Source organism: Ambystoma mexicanum, chromosome 8 (genome assembly GCF_040938575.1).
Source record: "Ambystoma mexicanum isolate Mex_15411 chromosome 8, UKY_AmexF1_1, whole genome shotgun sequence".
In the NCBI taxonomy this organism is placed as follows: Eukaryota; Metazoa; Chordata; class Amphibia; order Caudata; family Ambystomatidae; genus Ambystoma; species Ambystoma mexicanum.
In genome coordinates, this window is record NC_090929.1 from 618,089,283 (window position 1) to 618,109,537 (window position 20,255).

General features: G+C 47.7%; 1 protein-coding gene across 1 annotated transcript in view; it reads right to left on the bottom strand.

Annotated features, from left to right (window-relative positions):
• The window catches only part of SLC25A34 (solute carrier family 25 member 34), a 183,808-nt gene that overhangs the window by 96,954 nt on the left and 66,599 nt on the right, over positions 1-20,255 (bottom strand). Inside the window, exon 3 of the mRNA XM_069610319.1 lies at positions 16,638-16,790. Coding sequence (XP_069466420.1) covers positions 16,638-16,790 — 153 coding nt within the window. The remainder of the gene's footprint in view (positions 1-16,637; positions 16,791-20,255) is intronic.

Consider the following 20,255-nt stretch of genomic DNA (forward strand, 5'->3'; position numbering starts at 1 on the left):
TAACCTCTATCATGGACAAAGGTAAACCTGATCTCCTCCTCCTCCTAGACCTTTCGGCCACCTTCGACCTGGTAGATCACAAGACCCTCACCACCCATCTCACTTTACCAACAAGGCCTCCTCTTGGATAACTTCCTTCCTCGAAGGAAGAGCCATGAAGGTCTTCTCAGACCAGGCGAATGCAGCTTGATCCACCATCCATTTCAGAGTTCCTCAAGGTTCCTGCACAGCTCCCACCCTATACAACCTGTTTACTAAACCGCTCTTTGACAAACTTGACTCCCTCGGCATAGTTTGCACCAACTATGCCGATGATACACAGGTACTACTACCAATCTCAGGCAAATATGACCAGGACACCGCAGCACTTACCCATATCTATACCACCATCCAAGCCTGGATGGCGGCCAATGGGCTGTGTCTGAACAGAGACAAAACTAAGATCATCATTATGGGCCCCAAAGAAACATGAGCCAAACTTAACCAACAATACGGTCACTTTACTATTGAGAACTCCATCATCCCAGTCTCCTCTTCAGTCAAGACTCTAGGGGTCTTCCTAGGCAGCCGCTGACTATGACATGACAGGTCAGTGCCATTGCCTCCTCCTCTGCCCACATCACAAAGCTCATAAATGCAGTCAAACCGTTCCTATATATAGCTAGAGCCACCATTGGGGCTAAGCTAGACTATTGCAATGCTCTCCTAGCTGGCACCTCAACAAAAAAACCTAAACAGACTTCAAATAGTCCAAAACAACGCTCTCAGAACAGCCCTCAAGATCCCAAGGAGGGACCACATCACCCAGGCCAGGCGAGCTGCCCATTGGCTCCCGTAAAAGAAAGGATCACTTTCAAGACCCTCACCGTAACGCACAAGTGCTTAAGCCTCTCGGCCCCGCCATACCTCTCAAGAACCATCTTCAGAGACACATCATCACGCCCCAAAAGAACCTGCTAAGCCAGCCAACTGCGCATCCCAGCAATCAAAAGAGCCAAAGCAGGGGGGATTGGCTTCCCATTCATTGCACGCAAACTATGGAACACCCTACCCAACTCACTCAGAGCCGAGACCTCCCTCCCAGCATTCCGGAAAATGTATAAAACTACACTCTTCAACTAATCATGGCCCTCTCCCCCCTTTATCGTTCATGTAAGTATGTATCTGCACTCTTCTTGCATTCCTTGTCTGTACCAGCGCCACGATGGCCACGGGCTGATGGACGCTTTAAAAATGTTAATAAATAAATAAATGCTTGTTAGTGCAATCGGACTGCAGATATTTGACAGAGTATGGTCCAAGAAAAATGGGCCACAAAATGTTCTTTCTAGGATTAAATTAAATGTTGAATAGGAAAATGATGTTAGTGGAGTGGCATTAGCATGGTCCATTTTTGAAAGAAAGGGAAATAAAACATGCAAGGTGAATGATGAGCTGAAAAGCCCAAAAAGTTATATAGTTGGAGGTTTGCATGGCCTTACCAACCTGTGTGGAAGAGAAGGTCAGGCAAGATTTGAATATCTGATATTCTGCAGTGCTGCATGCAAAGATCACCCCCCCTCCCCCGAAGCCGGCGGCGAGGGTAAGAGGCTAAAGTGCAATGCTGACACATGAGGTATTTCAATCTAGGCAGGCGTCCAACTACGAGACAACCCAGGTAAAGTTGTTGGTGCTAAGGTATAAATCATAATGTTCCAGAGGCCGGCAAAGGTTACACAACTTGTGCGTTGAGTGATAAGGTGAGCCAAACAGGCACATCATCTTTATTGCTAGTTACTATTGAGGGTTAGGTTGCAAAATGTTTGTCGCGTCAACCAATCTCAGAGCTCTGAAAGAAGATTATTTTAGGATTTTGTACATCAAAGTCTCGGGAGGATAGCTCAGGGGCAACATGCTCGCCTTGGATGCAAGACAACACTCAGCAACACAAGTTCGCTCCCCGGGGTCCGCGCCTGGAAACCTCTGGATATTAAGCACGTTATAAATAACCTATTATATCAAGCTGACGGGAAGGGATTCCCCAGAGACATTGGTGCATCGAGCCTAGGACTTCAAAGAGAATCCTATTCTTGACATTGTGCCAATTTGGGCCACCGAAACATGGTCCACCTTCTGGAGATTAAGAACAATCCTGACTGAGGCCCTCTAAACTGTCTAGAGATGAGCGAGGGCTGACTCTGGTAAACCAGCTTTCAAAGAAATACAGTCATCAAGGCAGGATAGCTCTGAGGTCGGCTGGTTTAAAAGGAAAGAGGACGCTGTTGAGCTGGAAAAGCTGTTTTTCCTTTAGAAATTTGAGGGGGGAAGAAACACGCCCGACTTCATGAATACATCTAGAGTACACATTGGGGAAGAGGGGTGAGGCCTAGTGGTCCCAGGTCAAATGGAAAAAAGACTGATTTAGAAAGACCTATCCGTGTCCACATGGAGCAGTCTTTCTAAATCGGACTGTCTAGCCCTGCCGCACGCGAGTCCATGCAGGGGCTAACACGTCTGTGTGACCCAGCGAACGTGACGCGGGAGTGACAGGTAAGTCTGAAAATGTATGTCTGTGTGCGTGTGTGTGTTTGTATGGGTAGAATGTATGTTTGGATGTGGGAAGGGGGGTTAAACCCCCTATGATTAACGAGAGAATGAGTGGGAGGGGATGGCCGAGGAGGGGGAGTTCTATGTAATAACACCACATTTTTAAAGCCTGCAAAAAAACGGGCAAAAGAAATCGGTCTTTTTGGTGTTCGGGCTTTAAAATGCAGGATTATGACATAGAACCGGCCTAGCGTGTGATGCAGTAGCATGGCTGCCTGAGAGCTCCTGACAGAACAGGGAGAAATGGACTGCTAAATATTATAAAAAGACCAAGACTTGTCTGCAGACACACGGCGGGCATGTGAGAAACCCTTCTGAGCCCGGAGCCTGTTCGGTGGGTCGCGGGGGGCTTGTGGCGGGGTGAAAAGCACGGCTTGGGGCTCCTGCCCCAGCGACTCGCACGGACTGCGGCAGCCTGATTAACAGCCAGACAGGGCTGCCACCAGAGGAGCCAGCTTAGTGCTGCATTGGCACAGGGCGAGGCTGGGAAGCCGAAAGGAGGAGCCCACTGCTTGCGTGGCCCAGCCTTTCACATTGCCGGCAAGCCGCCTTGAGATGGGCCACCCGGAGCTCCGCAACCAGCTTGAAGCCCCAACTGCTGAGCGAAAACCATGAGTCGACGGGGCTCTGCCTCACCCTACTGTCAGGTGAGTGGCGTGTGTGCCTTCTTGGACTCCTTGCTCCCCCCCCCCCAATGGTTGCTGCAGGCTGGGGCAGACCCGGAGGCTGTGGCAGGCCCCTGAGATCTCTGGCCCTGAGGATGGGCTGTTGGTAGGTCTGCCTGGAATGGAGACCTGCAATTACTGCTCCAGAGTGTGCCTGGGAAGGGAGGCCTGACATGGATGCCCCTTTGATGCTGGCACTGAAGCTACAAGGCTGGGGGCCCCTTCCCAGCTGTAATCCCTGGATGCTTGCCACAACGGAGGAGCTGTCTGTTGTGTGACATCCAGCCACTTGGTTGTGCTTGGCCAGTGTGGGGAGCCACTAACAGTACCTAAACAGTTCCTGCAACCCCCTGCTACTGCGGCGTCAGAGGAGAGGTGCCGCCTAGCACATGCATAGGCTGTAGAACCACCCGGACATGTCGGAAGAGATCCCTGCGGGCATGAGCTAATTGCACCCCCATCTCAGCCGGGGCCTACTGGGTTGGGACCATCCCTGTGCAGTGAAATCCCTTGAAGATCGGAACCAGAGACCAGCTCGGCCTAGAAGGGTGCCCTGGGGGCACTCCTTGCTCCCGTTGCGGGCCTGGCGGTTGGCCTGGGACCTGGGAACCCCATGCTGCCACCCCGCTATGCCTAGTTGGGGCTCACTTGGCAGGAGTCGGGAGCTACTGCCTGGTGCGCTGCATCCTCTTGCGATCTACAGCTCAGTGATGCATTGGGCGCCATGGCGAAATCAGGGAAAGGCCAAAATTCCTCAGACATCACGTCACTGCTGCAGATTCAGGACCGGGGCGGGAAAGAAAGCACTCAATGGTGGCATAGGTCCACGGAGGGGAGGCAAGTACAACTCCTAACCTACAACTGGCTAGGAAAGACAACCTCCTTCAATTCGGAAGAACATTCAGGGAAGCCTGGCGAAGATGGCAGGGAAGGTCTCGGCCATCGATAAGCTCTGGCAGCGACTGAACAGAGGGTGCAGGAAGTCAAAACGGCCCTATGTGAGCAATCTTAAAAAACCAGTGACTAGGCTCAACGTATGGAAGCACTGGAAGATAAAGTGGCCTTTTTGGGGGACAAGTATGAGGATTCTGAGAATCGCTCTCGGCAAAACAATATTTGCATCATGGGGGTCCCCTCTGAGATACGGGGCGCTACCTGGAAGCATACGCCATGGACCTCTTCCGCCAGATCCTTGATGCCCCGGCAGATGAACCAATCGAGCTGGACAGAACACACCGGAACCGGCTGGCAGGCCCAGAGCGACGTGACCGGGCCTCCGACATTCTCACAAGAGGTAATTTTTACAAAGTGAAGGAGAAGATCGTGGCCTGAGCCAGGCAAGCTGAGGGGATTTGCTTCAGTGAAACCACCATGGCCCTCTACCAAGATCTGACGGGCATCACCTTATTCAAGCGCAAAGCACTCTGACCACTAACGGAATGGCTCTGTGAAAAAGATGTGCGCTACAGGTGGGGATTCCCAATGGTCCTCCACTTCACCTATCAAAAATCGCTCTTGGACGGTGTCATCGATGAAGGAGGCTGAACATCTGCTCTCCGCGGAAGCAACTGGCTGCCATGCGGCAGTGGAGCCAGACCCATCATCCAGAGCTGGGGCTAGAGTGGGAGCCTGGACCAAGGTGGGGAAAGGCCGAAGGAAGGAAAAGGATTTGAGAGTCTCCGGATGACGCCGCGCAGACTGCTGCAGGGCAGCTGGTACTGCTGCTGGTTGCCCCGGTGAGCCGGGGTTCATGTTTGGGGTGACTTTGCCGCCTCCCTCGGAAGTGGGGTTGATCACTTTAGTTAGCAGAGGCAAACTTGGTTAATGTTCAACACTTATACGAGAGGCTACTCCCGGTTACAGGTTCGCCCAACCTGACTCATTGGTCATTTATCGACCGGAATTGGTTATTGGAAATGTTTTTAGGGGAAAGTTGGATTTTGTGGGGCGGGGGAACATGGTTTGGGAGAAAAATCGGGTCGGTGGGCAGATAGCGCAAGGTTGAATTTTCTGGGATCCTAGCAGAACAGACAGTGGGACACGAGGCTCGCTCATAGATCCTAATGGCTAACATGGCTTTAGATACACAGAATAGTACGCTGTCTGTGCTTCCTTGCAACGTACAGGACCTCAACTCACCCATCAAGCGCAAAGCAGTGATGGCAAAATTGGGTGACCTTTCCCCTTCAGTGGTCTTCCTAAAGGAGACTCACCTACTGAAAGCAGATGAGGGGAGACTTTCACACGCCCACTTCTCACCTGGGTACTTCGCGACTAGTGGAGTGAAGCGAAGAGGGGTTGCTATATTATAAAAATAAAGCCATATCGGACTGGAAACCTGTGCGACCCTAATCAGAGGTTTATGGGGGTCAAGTGCACCCTACTAGGCAACACCTTCACGTTTGTTGCAATTTATTCCCCCAATGATAGACAGGACCTGTTTTTGGAGGGTCTTTTGAGCAAATTACTTGTTTTAACCAACGGCGCTCTGCTTATAGGGGGCATCTTAATGTGGCCCCAGACCCCAACACTGATAAAACTCTGTTGGCCTCCAGGGTGAACTTCAGAAATTCATTGGCACTCATGCACCTCCTGCGCGAACTGTGGTTAGTAGACATTTGGAAGCTAAGGAATCGATCAGCTAGAGACTACACTCAGTACTCCCAGGTCCACCAGGGTTATTCTCGTATCGATATGTTGCTGGTCCCGATCTCCTTGGCACATATTGGGTCACGTGCCGGTCTCACTCACCTTATAAATAACCAGACTAGCCCTTCCGGCCCGTAAACCTTGGAAGTTCTATGGCCCAATTCTCAGAGACCCGATAGTCAGTCGGGAGATCGGGACAGCTAACACTTCCTATTTTGAATGCAACCTCACGGACGATGTGTCCTTAGCCATAGTATGGGATGCCATGAAGGTGACGGTCAAGGGGGAGGTCGTAAGCCTTAGCACCTCTTACATGCAGGTTAGAACCTGCATGGCACAGGTACTCAAGGGCAAGGTTCAGCAGCAAGAGGCTGCACGTAAGCGCTTAGGCTCTCTCAGGGATAGGCGTCTCCTAAATGTTGCCACGTCTAAAGTTAATGCCAACCTAGCCGAACATACTTCCCAGGCCCTCCTTAAGGTTAAACATTTTACTACACCAGGGGGAACAAGGCCAACAAGATGTTGGTATACAAGCTGGCCAAGCACAGGGCCTGCAACATGTGCAAGCTTTGTTCGGTGACGAAGGGGGGCTCCTCCTTACGGAGGAGGACAAACTACAATGGATACATACTTATCACGTGAGAGCAGCATCAGCCTTCCCACAGAGCACAGATACCTTGTGGTCCTATTGAGAACCAGTCACTTTCCCCACCCTGGCTTCCACTCTGGTCACACAATTGGAATGGCCTACGTCAGTCGCAGAAATCACAGCTGCCATCAAATCCCTGAAAAATACAGTCCCTGGGCCGGACGGGTTCATCACCGATTTTTACAAGGCATACTGTGAGATTCTCTCTCCCCATCCCCATCTTGAAACCGGTGTACTCACTCCTATGATGCTTGAAACTTCGACCATCTTGCTCCTGAAACCGCACAAAAATCCCCGCCTGCTCAACTCATATCGTCCTGTTTCCCTCATCAATCTAGATGCCAAATTGTATTCCAAAGTACTGGCTACGAGGCTGATGCCGGCCTTGTCTTCCCTGATCCATGCAGACCAGACCGGCTTTATTACCTGCCGATCCACTCAGGTCAATATCCAGAAAGCGCTCAACCTGGTTGAGATCACAGCCAGAACAAAAACCAAAGCCGGCCTTCTCGCCTCTGATGCCCATAAGGCTTTTGATCAACTCAACTGGTCCTACCTCGAGGCAGTCGTTCAAAGGTTGGGCCTAGGTCCGGAATTTCGCCAATGAGTCTTAGCTATTTACTCAACTCCGATGACCTGGATCTTAGTGAAGAGCAGAGCTACCCCTCTAATAAAGGTCTGCAGAGGCATGAGACAAGGGTGCCCCCTATCTCTGCTCGTGTTTGCCCTCTCGATGGAGCATCTAGCGGCCCTTGTGCAGACATTCAGGGCATTCCCTATTGGAGTGGGGAGCACAAAGTATCCTTGTATGCAGAAGAATGCTGCTCTCTTTAACGGAGTTGCGGCAGACAATTTCAGGCCTGATGGTTGAACTGCAGGGCTTTGGGCGGACCTTTGGGTTCGCAGTTAATTACGCAAAATTCTTTGGCCTGGCGATCATGTTATCACCCGGGGACACTGACACTCTGGCAGGCATTTGCCCAATTAAATGAAGGCAAGACCACATCGAGTACTTGGAAGTTAATATCCCCAGCTCCATCAAAGCAGTGTATTCGGCCAATTTTCCTTCTTTATTCGCTGGGGTGGAATCAGACTTGAAATGCTGGTACAAGCAAATGACCTTGTGACTTGAACACGTCACGGCTGTTAAAATGACTATAGTTCCCAGGCTTCTTTACCACTTCCTGGCCTGTTTCGGCACTGTTCCACTCCCAAAGTTGCATCGGCTACAGGGGAAGATTCTGGCCTACATATGGCAACATCCTAGACCGAGGGTAGCTGAGAAAGATCTGATGCGTAGGGAACATCTGGGGGGTTTGGGGGGTCCCTGGCATCTATCGCTATTATCTGGTCCCTCACCTCTCGCACATCTTCACATGGGGTCAGTCCAGGAAAATTACAAGGAGTGTGCAACTAGAATAGGCAACCCCCCCAGATTCCCCTGAAACAGCTGCCGTTTGTCAAAGTGAGCTGAAGTCCAATCAAATGCCCACTCCTTTCTTCAACACTGCATACACTTAGATGCTGGAACATAGCAACTAAACGATGGAACACCCCCACAGGGTTGGGCCTTCTGTCACACGTGGTCAACAATGCTGAATGTTCTCCAGGAAAACATGCTGCAGCATTTGAAGCCTAGACAGCTGGAGGCCTCAGGGAACTTTAACAGCTTTTCAACAACGGGCCCCCACTTACACTTGAGGAGTGCAAACAGGCCATTGCACTACAGGAGGGGGAAAGGTTTCGGTACTTTCAACTGTGGCACCGGAGGTCCCACCCAATGGTTCGGCAGAGGGGCACCAGTACCCTGAACGCTTTAGAAGTCACATGCTTAGCAGGCAGAACCAAGGGCAGAGTCTCAGGACTTTACAATTTGCTAGACCGCTTTGACCCACAATAACGTTTGCCTTATATGGTGGGATGGGAGAGAGACCTGGGGAGAGAGAATGGAGAGGACTCATGGCGTCACACCTGGGAACGGAATCACAGGGCTTCCAGATGTACCACGGACAAGGAGTGCCAACTTAAACTTTGTTACCAATGGTATTAATCCCCAGATAGGGTACGAGGGAGCCATGCAAGGGAGTCTGAGAACTGTTGGAGGGGCTTCTAGGAAAGCAGAACCTACTTCCACATGTGGTGGCAATTCCCTAAAGCCTAATCGTACTGGAAGGAGCTTCTTTCACACATCAGGACCCTGTTGGCTATTGACTTACCTCTGGATCCGCTGATTGTCTTATTGGGGAACTGCAGGGATGGGCTTTACCCTTTGACGGGTCGCAGAGCCAGGTTGCTTACTCACCTCCTTCTCGCTGCCAAAATAGCCTTGGCCCAGAACTGGAAAATGCAGACGGGCCTGTGCTGGGCATGTGGTGGGGGATGTTATGGGAGATGCTGGCATCAAAGAAGATTACGGCCCTGGTGGAAGGGAGACAGTCTTCATAGGTGGCTACCTAGACACCTAGTTAACCTGAAAGCAGATCGATAGGGGCGGTGGAGAAGAGGGCGGTAGAGGCAAGCGGGACGACGATTACGTGTTCTCTCTCCTGCGTATCAATGGCAGTGAAGGGGCCTATAGATGTGTTATTTTCGAAGCATTTCCGAGCATAGCAGGTTACAGATTTCCAGGGAAGGCGGGATGGAGGTCATCTTGTGTCCCATTGTGGGTGTGGATGGTGAGTGATATAGCAACCTAAGTGTAAATGCTATTTCTGTGTCCTTGGCTCGCGCTCAATACATTATATTACATAACATTCTGGGGAGTGACACTTGTGGCTGAAGTGTCATCTGAAGAGTCAGGAATAGATAATGTTTTTGCAATTCACTTCCGGAGGAGCTACAAAGGTTTTATGGTCAGTGGGCAAACACACATTTAAGAACGGAATAATATGCTGTACGACATAGAATACAGGTGAGTCACAGGAAAACCTCGCTCTGTCACATGGCCTTGTCAAGAAGGATCATTTGAGGAGGCTGCAAGTCACACGGTTGTGCTGGAGGCCTGACCCGCACATGCGCTTGCACATTAGGTATGTTCTCATACTGGGTCAGATGTAGGTGCCTTCCATCTTTGTTGTTTTGCAAGATGTGTGTTGAAACGGTCATAGAGAGTACAATGCAGTAGACTCCAAGGGAGACTGTGGGAAGTGTAATGTAGAAGGCTGAGGTGGGTGCGTGGTGGGGTGGGGTGGCAGTGTGGGTAAGTGTAGCGAGTAGGTGCCAGTGTCTTCAGTCCTGCTGTGTCTTTCTGCTGGGATCCTCTGTACTAGAGAATGAATTAACTAACCCCTTTTCGTGCCTGTTGGCCATGCCTACTTTGTTACAGCTTTTTTACTTTTTGAGTAAGACACAGAGCACCTGCGGAGCCCAACCCTGGGGAATTTGCTGCTACGCTATTTCTGGGAGACGGACATATCTAGGAACCTTTCGGTTTAGGTTAATCTTGGATTTTCAGAAGAAAGTGTCATTTTAAATTAAAATGGCGGCTTCAGTCTGACATAATTAAGCAGAGTCTATATATCAACCCCAAATACAGATAACTAGCACCATAAAGTATGCATACTATTGGAATTGTAAATAAAATAGTTGCATATCTAGGTATAATGATACAATACCGAGTGGCTTTAAAAAGCTGCAAAAATGAACAAAAGGCACAATAGAAATAATGTTCTGGTGTATTTGGAGGACACATTGGTAAGGCTGTGAATATTACCCTTGAGACCCTGAAACTCAGAAATAAACACTGGGGTTCGAGGGTGCCTTTTCTAAGTCTCCAGTAAGGTGTTAAACTGAGGCATAATTATTTTAAAAATGTGTTTTTTTTATAAGACGCTTAATACCGAATAGGTTTCTAAGCGCGGACCGGGATTCAAACCTGTACTGCTGCGAGTCGTCTTTCCTGCAAGACGAGCGCCTTGCCACTGAGCTATACTACCCCGGCTTCCCTACTCTGATGAGACAGAGTATTTTCATTTTATTTTAAGAGTGGGGGCACTGAACAGGAAATAGCTAGCCACTGTGCATTCCTTCTACGCCTTCAAATACCACATTGTTTTAAGGGAGCAGGGCATTTCAAGGCTGGTGAAACCAATGGATTCCTGCAGAATCCCTTTGTTGCACCTGTTAGAAGCAGGTGGATTCCATAGGAGACTGCTGTTTGTACTGTCTGCCAATGCATAAAAGGCAGGCGGCATTGCAATTACCACTTTTTTATAAAATGATCCTCTGAGAGTTCTCAGACATGGAGATCTACAACGATATCAATCAGAAAGCTATCCAGTCATAATACCGGCAATATTGCCCTCTGATCACATTGGAGCAATTTCCTCAAATATTCCAGGACTGGAGTTAGATTAATACAATTAACCCATTCCTAGAATGTGTTGTTAGTGCTCCCGGGCATGTTTACCTTTCCACAAATGTCCTGCGTGTCCTCGCTGCTGGGCGGCTGTTTGGGTGTATTTTTAGCTCAGGTGAAATGAGTAAGGCTGTTTTCCACTGGCTTGATCCAAAGTTTATTTACTGACCTTGTCTACAGGCCAGCCCTGTGGCTCCGATTGTGCCACTCTGTCTCACAGCCTGCTGCAGTCAGCATATGTGTACATGTGTGTATTTGACACACAGTATCTATTGGTCTGTGTGTGTGTTTCTGCATTTAGCAGTACGTGTCCCCGAGTCAGTGTAGGTGTGTCTATCATTAACTTGTGTCTCTCAGTGTCAAGAATATGTGTGTGTGTGTGTGTATACCACTGTATGTGGGACAGAGTGTGAACTTCAGAGAGAGCGGATGTCTGGTGTGTGTGTTTGTGTGTGTGTGTGTGTGTGTGCGCGCGCGCGCAAGTGTTCACACTTCATGTGGGACCGTGTGTGAACTTCAGAGTGTGTCTGTGTGTGGATTAGTGCTTTTGAGTTTTTTTGTGTCCATTTAAGTGTCAATGTGTGCAGAGATGTAGAACTGTATGACTTAGAGCCTGTATATTTGTTTGTTCAAGAGTGTATCAAGGTCTGTGTGTACCTGTGTATCAGTACATCATAATGTGGGTTTGTTTGTGAGTGTGTGTTGCCTTGTATGTCAGTGCTTTCCCATGTTTGGACCTTTATGTGCGTCTGTGCCGCCTGTTTGCATGTGTGTGTTAATGCTATTGGATTTGTGCATGCATGTGTGTACTTGTATGTCTGTGTGTGAGTGGTCTTTCTAAACATGTCAGTACTTCTTGGTATGATTAGATGTGTGTGGTTGAGTATGTCTGTGTTTGGATGTGTGGCTCAGTGGACAACTATACCCGTCCAGGTTTGCGACGTTGGAATACATGAACATGTGTGTCAGTGTGTATGTCTGAGTGTGCCTGTTTCTACATCTCAATTTTGCAATAGTCACCCTATGTGGGACGGGTAAGCTCAGAGGCGTGTCCCAAGCTATACCCGAGTCATTGATGACACCATTGGGGTTGAAAAATGTCTGCAGTGGCTGAGTATGTGTTTTTTTTCCCTGGTGTAATGGAACTTCAGGCTTGGAAACAATCACTTGGGGGGTTGCCCAAAGCAATGACAGTGGTTATGATTCATTCAAATCCAACTATCACTCTTCAGTTTTTCAATAATCCTCAACTGTCGGTGTGCATGCCTGGGTGTGCCCGTCTGTGAGCATGTATGTGTTCCTGTGCATGTCTAACTACATTAGTGTGCATGTCTGCATGTGCCTTTGAGTGTCAGAATAGTGTCTGTAAGCAAACAGGGCAAACGCTTAGCAGCCTCTGCTAAACAATAATTAATGTTGCATGGAAGTATGGGGGTACTCTAAATTGTGGAAGAATATTAAAATAATGGAATACACTCCAAAGGGAAACATAAATGTATCAAATCATCCGTTTTTAATGTAGAATTGAAGGCAGGTGGAGCCCAAAGCCATGATCGGACATGAAGCCACCTTCACATCATCAACACAGTCACATATCATGGCGACTACTGTGACGAGGTCACTGTCCCAGGAAGGCGGAGGAGGTTTGGGAAACCCTGGGGCAAGAGACTGCTTCCTGCTCCACAATATTGTCCCTGGAGACGATGTACCGGGGTCCCCCAGGGCCTCCACCTTACCCCTAGACTTTGTGTTTTGGCCCTCAGAGCTCCCTGAGGTTCCCACCATGGACCATCATTGGTTGAGAGGATGGCCCGAAGCCAGGAGACTGTTGGAAAGCATTGAAAGAGGGACATGGAGAGAGAGGAAGAGAGAAAGAGAGAAAGAGAGAAAGAGAGAAAGAGAGGAAGAGAGGAAGAGAGGAAGAGAGGAAGAGAGGAAGAGAGGAAGAGAGGAAGAGAGGAAGAGAGGAAGAGAGGAAGAGAGGAAGAGAGGAAGAGAGAAAGAGAGAAAGAGAGAAAGAGAGAAAGAGAGGAAGAGAGGAAGAGAGGAAGAGAGAAAGAGAGAGAGAGAGAGAGAGAGAGAGAGAGAGAGAGAAGAAAAGTGAGAAGGAGAGAGGATGGACAGGAGCAGGAGGGGAAACATCAAAAGAGAGACAACTGAGTGAAGGAGGATGAGGTGAGGGAAGATCAAAGAGTGGGAGGAAGGAGAGGGAAAGGAAGGAGTGTGCAGGGGAGAAACAAAGAGGTGAGGAGACAAATAGCACAGAGTGGAAAAGACCAGGAGGAGGAGGACAAGAGAACACAGTCTGGGAGAAAGAGTATCAGGCTTTTAAGACCTGGGCAAGGGTAGGGCACCCAAAGTGGTGGAGGAGTGTGCAAAGGTAAGGACCAAACAAGAGGGTTAACTGCGACTATCCTGGGGTCCATTTCTTGTTGCAGTGTCTGACGCCTGAACCCCTGTCAGAGATCCCAAGTGTACCGAGTTGTGGTTCCTGGTAGCAGAGTCCAGGAGGGCCAACGCGAGGCCCCTATCACCTCGACAGCAGCTAAGAAAGACGCAGATCCAACAAAAAAGTGCCTGGGACACTACAAAGCCTGGCGACTGTGAGTGATTCTTTGACCCGTTCAGTGGGCCGTCCTGAATTAAGGAAGAGAGGGCTTAATTAAGGACCACTGTCCTAAAGGAGTGAACGGTCTGGTGGGATACCAGACCATGGTTGCACTGGTGCCAGGTCCACCACTGCTGGTTCAGTCAACACTAACATGTGCCAGGAATAAAGTGAGTAACACCATTTCAGTTTCTTTTGAGTCATCTTTTGATTCCTTGAAGTCACAATACTCAATTAAATTCCTGCTATGCATTACTTTTTTACACATTTGGTTATCGCACTTAACCATTGATGAGCTGATAAATCTTTGTTCTAGCTACTTCTTTAATATTGCTCAGAAACTCAGACAAGCATATACTGACGGACTCAGCTATGCTCATACATGCTCTAAGACATTGGCACTGACACACTGAGAGATGCTTGCTAAGACTCTCTGGCTCATGGCAGAGTGCGCCAGTGTTCATGTTTAAATGTTTCCTTAGCCCTCACTTAGTGTGCCTTTATGCATGTACAATGTAGTGGGTGAGTAAGAAAGAGAGAGTCAATATTCTGGTCTCATGCTAATTTGTAGTTCCTGGTGCACAAATGTGCATATGTGATTTTATAAACAGATTACTAGAAATTAATGCATTCTTCAATAATGTATTTGTGTAATATGGGTGCATAAGAGCAAACATTGTTCAATTCCGCCTGCGGACATGTGAATCATGTCAATTGTACAATATGTACTCTTATGAACTCACATTACACAAATAAAGGATTGAAGAATGCATTCACTTGGAATAATTGGTTTATAAAACCACATATGCACGTTTCTGCACCAGGAACTACAAATTAGCGTAATACCTTCTAAGGTTATGGGGCTTAACCCTTTAGTTCTTTAGAGCACACGCTGCATAACTCTATCGAGAACATACTGGTAGGAGGGCACGCGCAGTGTAAGCAACAACTATTTGCCCCAAAAACGTTTAGCGCAATGTTCAGGTCTGAATGAGTGTCAATGCACATGCTAATGTGTGTCTGTTTGCATACCCGAATGTATCAGAGAGCATGCCTGGATGTGCCAGTTTCCATAAGTGTGTTAGTGTGCAGGCTTATGCTTGCCTGTGTGCACGTCGGAGTGAGTTTGTTAGTTCCACGTGTTAAAATCGAAGCAAAAATGTCCGTTTACACAAAAAATCGCGGCAGAAAGGCTGTGGTTTTGCCGCCGCAATCCATGTAATGGTTTCTGGGGACACCCCCGCAACCCCTGGACCTATTATACCATTTAAGGTGAGCAGGGGACACCCCTGCAACCTTTAAATGGTATATGAGCTACACCTTTACAGATTACTTTTCTGCACAATTTTATTACTGCACACCGTTCCTGAGTGATGGAGACTTAATGAATGGCTAAATATGCCAATGAGCACACCTGAGTATATACATCTCAGTATCCCATTGCGCATATGTGAGTGTCGGTGTGTATGCCTTCATGTGTAAAAGTACAGGTCTGATCTTGCCAGTGCCCATGTATCGGTGTGTCAGGGCCCACATCTAAACATCTATGCGTGCATTTCTCAATTTGGCAGAGAGCATGTTTAAATGTGGCAGCATGTATGTGTGTGTGTGTCTAGATGAGCCCATGTGTGTATGTGAGTGTGCGTCATCATGTCATTGTGCCTGTCTACGTGTGTTCATGTTTGGTTCAGGGGGGTTCTGTGCATGTGTCAATGTTCGCATCTAAGCATGTCAATGTGCAGGTCTGACTACGTCAGTGTGCGTGCCTTTGTCAGTGTTTTTATCGTAGTGTGTCAGAATACAGGCATTTACATGTCCGTGTGTATCCTTTTGCATGAGTTAGTGTTGACATTTACTTGTTTAAACGTGTCAATCAATGTGCAAGTCTGAGCATGGCAAGTGAGTGTCGGTGCACATGTTTGTATGTGCTAACGTGCAAATCAGAAGGTGTCAATAAGCCTGTCTTGGTGTGTCATTCTTCAAATCTGAATATGTCAACATACATGTCTGAGTGTGTCAATGTTCACGTCAGGCTGGGTTAGTACGCATGCGCTAATGTGGCTGTGTGCAGGATAATGTGGGTCAATGTGCACCTCTGAGCATGTCAATGTGCTGCACTGCCCCGGCCTAGTGTGTATTTCTGTGTCTGACCGTGTGTTATACAGTGTTAGAGGGCACGCATGAGCATGGCTGCGTGTATCAGTGTACATGAGCTAATTTCTCAATGTGCTTGTTTGCACATGTTAAGGTGCGGGTCTGAGCTTGTCAGTGAGTTCTACACACACCCTCTGGCCATTCAGAATCGATCACTCAGTGGAGCACTCAGTGGTTGGATGGTGGGGCCTTCCTTGGGATAATACATGTCCTCAAAAGCCCTGTCCCGTGAGCATAGGAGCACATATCGGGCGGGGGTGTGCAGGGCAGGCAGCATTGTAGTGGGACACAAAATAGTTCTGCTCCCCGTTACCCCCCCAAGAAAATGGCCCACATTCACAAAAAGCAAATAGTGACTTTTCTCAAAAAACTGTTGGAGCATATGGCGCACATTGGTCCAGTGATATTGTTTAAAACTATCATCTGAGCCGTTCACTAAGTTGATTAAATGGCCACATTGGCCCAGAAAGGTGGCCCATATTGCCCTATAACACCATGGACTAGTCCAGCATGTGTGCAGGATCTCAGTAGGGGGGGCGTGTCCAAGCCACTTCCAAGGTACCACTGGCAGCAGCAGATTAAGAGCATGGTAGAAGCCACAACCTCATTGACCAGGCCCCTACTGCCCTGTGGTGTGTGACCGCTCGCATGACTCTCAGGAAATCAAGAGTACTAGTGTTGGTTGTTGAGAACTGTAGTCCACCCCTTTCTCTCCTGTAAACCTCCGTGCACAACCCTCTAAACTGCCTTTAGGAACGGGTCTCTGAATACTGTGTGTCTGGAACCCTGCATTTAACACAACATCCACCATTTCATTGATTCGTGTAGAATTCACGGATTCCAAGTCCTCTTCAGGTGATCTTCCTTCCCAATAGGCCCCATGAAGGTGACCCTAACTTTATCACCAGTGTAAGGAGCCCCACTATATTTTGCCAAAAGATCGGGGCACCCATCTGACAACCCACTCACCTTCTGTTTCTTCACCCATTCTTTGGTGGTGGTGAATGTCCCCAGCTGGACCGCCGACCCCACCATGACTCGGGGGACAGCGCCGTTCACACCCCGCCAGAGGCCCGTGATGCCCTGCTTCCGGTAGATGCTCTCGAAGGCACTGGACACACTCTGGCAGAGATCGGAGACACAAGAAAAATGACTTTCAAAACTGGGAAACCATGAGACACGTGTGCAAGCAAACCACCCATGCGTAGCACCCCAGTAAATGAATACAATGAGTATGGCACAAGCCTATAGGGAAGGCCACACTATCTGTCTAAAGTCCTGTTCACTGTGTTCTTATGTGAGCCTATCTGTGACATCATTACTCTGCTTTAATACGAGCAGGGTATCACTACGGTATCAGGTAGTAATGTCCCCATACATAATATCCCCATACATAATCGCCAGGAAAAGCCATTGGTGACATTATATATAGGAATGGGTTGCAGGGATGTCCACTGCTCCCCTTGTAAAAAAAAAAAAAAAAAAAAAAAAAAAAACACAATTCAGAGGTTGCGGGGTGTCACCCGCATGTTCTATGTAATTTTTTTAAATATTTTATTTCAGCTCATTACGAACTTTTAAAATAATAAAAACAAAGCAAAATTTCTTTCTTTACAATTGGGAAGGTTAACTGGCAACATTAGTCTCTCAGGCTTCTGATTTCTCTAGTTCTTTTCTGTTCTCACTTTCAACCATAGTTCTTTGAATCCACTTTGGAGTTTTCGTCGTTTGTGTTTTTTTGTTCCAGTTTTTTTGCTAGCTCTCCAAGGTATGTTGTTAGTGCGAACATTAGTTGCCTGTTTAGACCTTCGTGAAGTAGCGCCCATATGTCATCATTCGTTTGGTATTTACTCCCTGACCTTTTTTAGGTGAGTTTCTCTCTCCTGTTGGAAGTGTGCACAATTCAAGACCAGATGTTTTAGAGATTCTTTTTGCAGTCGACAAAATCGACACAAGTCATCTTTCTCTTTACTTCTTTTCCAGAGATTTAATACTTGTTTGGTCTTGAACAAATTCAGGCGGAACATAATAAATCGTTTCCTTCTTATTGGACAAGGGAAGCGTTCCAAGTATTTCGGTATTTTGTTAAGCATGCTTGCGTCCGAAGGAGCATCTTCCATACGTCTATAGGATGCCCTTAATGCTATTGTTTCGCACCAATCATATTCCCATAGTTTTTTCTTTCTATGTAATTATGTCTCAGCAAAAAACAGCAACATTTTTGTCAGGAGACATTTTTGCAGTGACATTGGGCCTCATTACACGGTAGGCGGAGGACCAAGGTGCTATTAGCGCCATGGTTCATGCCGGTAAAATACCGGCACCGCCTTGGCGGAAAGGGGAATTACCGCCCCATTCCAAGGTTGGCGGGGCGGTAATTCCCCCTTCCACCATTGCCCTTCCCCATTCCCATTTTTGGCCCATAGGGCTCAATGGGAATGGGGAACGCGCTAATTACGGTACCGCAAACTGCGGTACCGTAATTAGCTCCCTGGGTCCCTTTGCGGGTCGGTTTTTAACGCCTGCAAAAAGCAGGCGTTAAATCCCCCAACCCGCAAAGGGACCTCGTAGTAAGGCGGTAAGGATTTACCGGCACTGGTAATTTACCGGTACCGGTAAATCCTTACCGCCATCCGTGTAATGAGGCCCATTATTACATGGAACCATCACTACTCAACTGTAATTGACTTGTGACGTCACACGGCCTGCTGCCAGAGCCAGTATAGTGCCAATGGCCATTCTCTTAACATATTTTAGCTGGCACATAAGCAATTCATGCCATGACTAGGCTTTCCAGGTTCGTGTATCCTGAGCTAACTTTCGCCCCCCAACAAATTATTCATTAGTTGAAAAACGTGGCTACTATTTTAATGTAGTGTGCCTTTAGAGTTTTGTACATTAGTGCAGGAATCTATTTGTATGCTACCACTTATTTTAAACTACTTAGGCACATTTTAAAAGGATCTTTTAGTAACATTCTTCAGATATTCGGGAAGATAATTGGCAGAGTCTACACTGGATCCCTCGCACAATGGGTGGCCTGCAGCTTGAGATCTAGGGAGCCAGAGAGGTGGTCCGCTGTTAATCATCAAGAAATGTTCATGTCATTCTGCATCTGCTCTACGTCCACATGCCTGTAAGTAAATCACACTATTGACGTCAATAGGCATGTTTGTGAAAAGTTGCACTTTCAATTTCATGGTTCTTGTTGGGGTTAATACAGCAACCATTAGTGTCATCAACAAATTGCCATGTTATGATTTTCCACATGTTATGTTATGATGATTTATACTGCGCAACCGCTGCCATTTGCATGATCTCCAGGTGCTCACGTGGCTCTGTAAGAAATGTGGGTGGGGTTGGTTAGTGAGGGATGGGGGATATGTGCTTTTCTGTTGATGCTTGCAGACCCAGGAGAAACTGGGGTCTGCATATGTTAGCTTTCTGGGAGTGTTCTGTTGTATGCACTTGCCTTGTTGCGTCCGGACGGGTAGTGTCCAGTGTCTGGGTCATTTGTTGTTTGCAACTGTTTGGTCTTGTCGCATGGTTAGCGGTTGGTATGTGGTTGTGTGTTTGTGTGTAGTCTTGCTGATGTTTTTTGGCGTGTGTAATATTTGAGAGGTCTGCGGGTGTGGAAAGGAGGAGGGGGTGGTTAGTTGGTTTCTGTTTGTCTGTGGGTGCGTGGTTGTTTTATTGTTGGTTCTTCGATCAGTATTGTCCCATGTTTGCTTTGGTCCCAGAGTATGTTTTGTGGGGGGTGCACATTTTTATGCTTGTCTCAGTGAGTTGAATAGCCAGGTTTTTAGTCGTTTTCTGAAAATTAGGTGGTCTTCTGTCGTTCTTATTTCCACATGTGCATTAATAGTTAATTCTTAGGAATATTGTTTTTTTCAGACAGTGTTCCAACTGGTCAGTGGCAGACAATCAAGGTAATTTTGGTCTCTAATAAAATCCACATCTAACGACAGTAATGACTCCCTACAAAACAACGTAGATGAGCAGACATGGGTGGAATATTTCACAGAACTCTTCGAAAGACCATCAGTAGATAAAAACGTTTCGCGAGAGAAATCGCCAACAACTTGGGACATCTCGTGCGATGTTGAGACTATCATGGGGAACATTCGAAGATGAGCACCTTAAGGGCATCAGGTCCAGATGGTATTACCAACACTGACCTAAAAGAACATCCTGAAGAATGGGCCTACTTTATTTATGAGGTGTTGAAAAAAGGTGTTCAAACCAGATCAATTCCAAACTCTTAGAGTTCGTCAATTGTGGTTCCAATCTTTAAAAAGGGCAAGAAAGAAAATTCTAGGAACTACCATCCTATCACCTTATTAGATGTGATTGTCAAGGTTTTCGGCTCATTAGCATTGGACATTTTTCAATCATGGGCTAAACGGGCAGGCTGCACAGACCCTTTTCAGGCGGGTTTTGTGAAAGATATGGGAACAACAGTAAACATCCTGTTAAGCACCTTGAAGAGCAAGATCATGGAAGGAAGCCCAAGGGTGTTTATAGCCTTTGTTGACCGGGTCTCGGCTTTTGACCAGGTCAACCGTGAAACATTATATCGAAAACTGG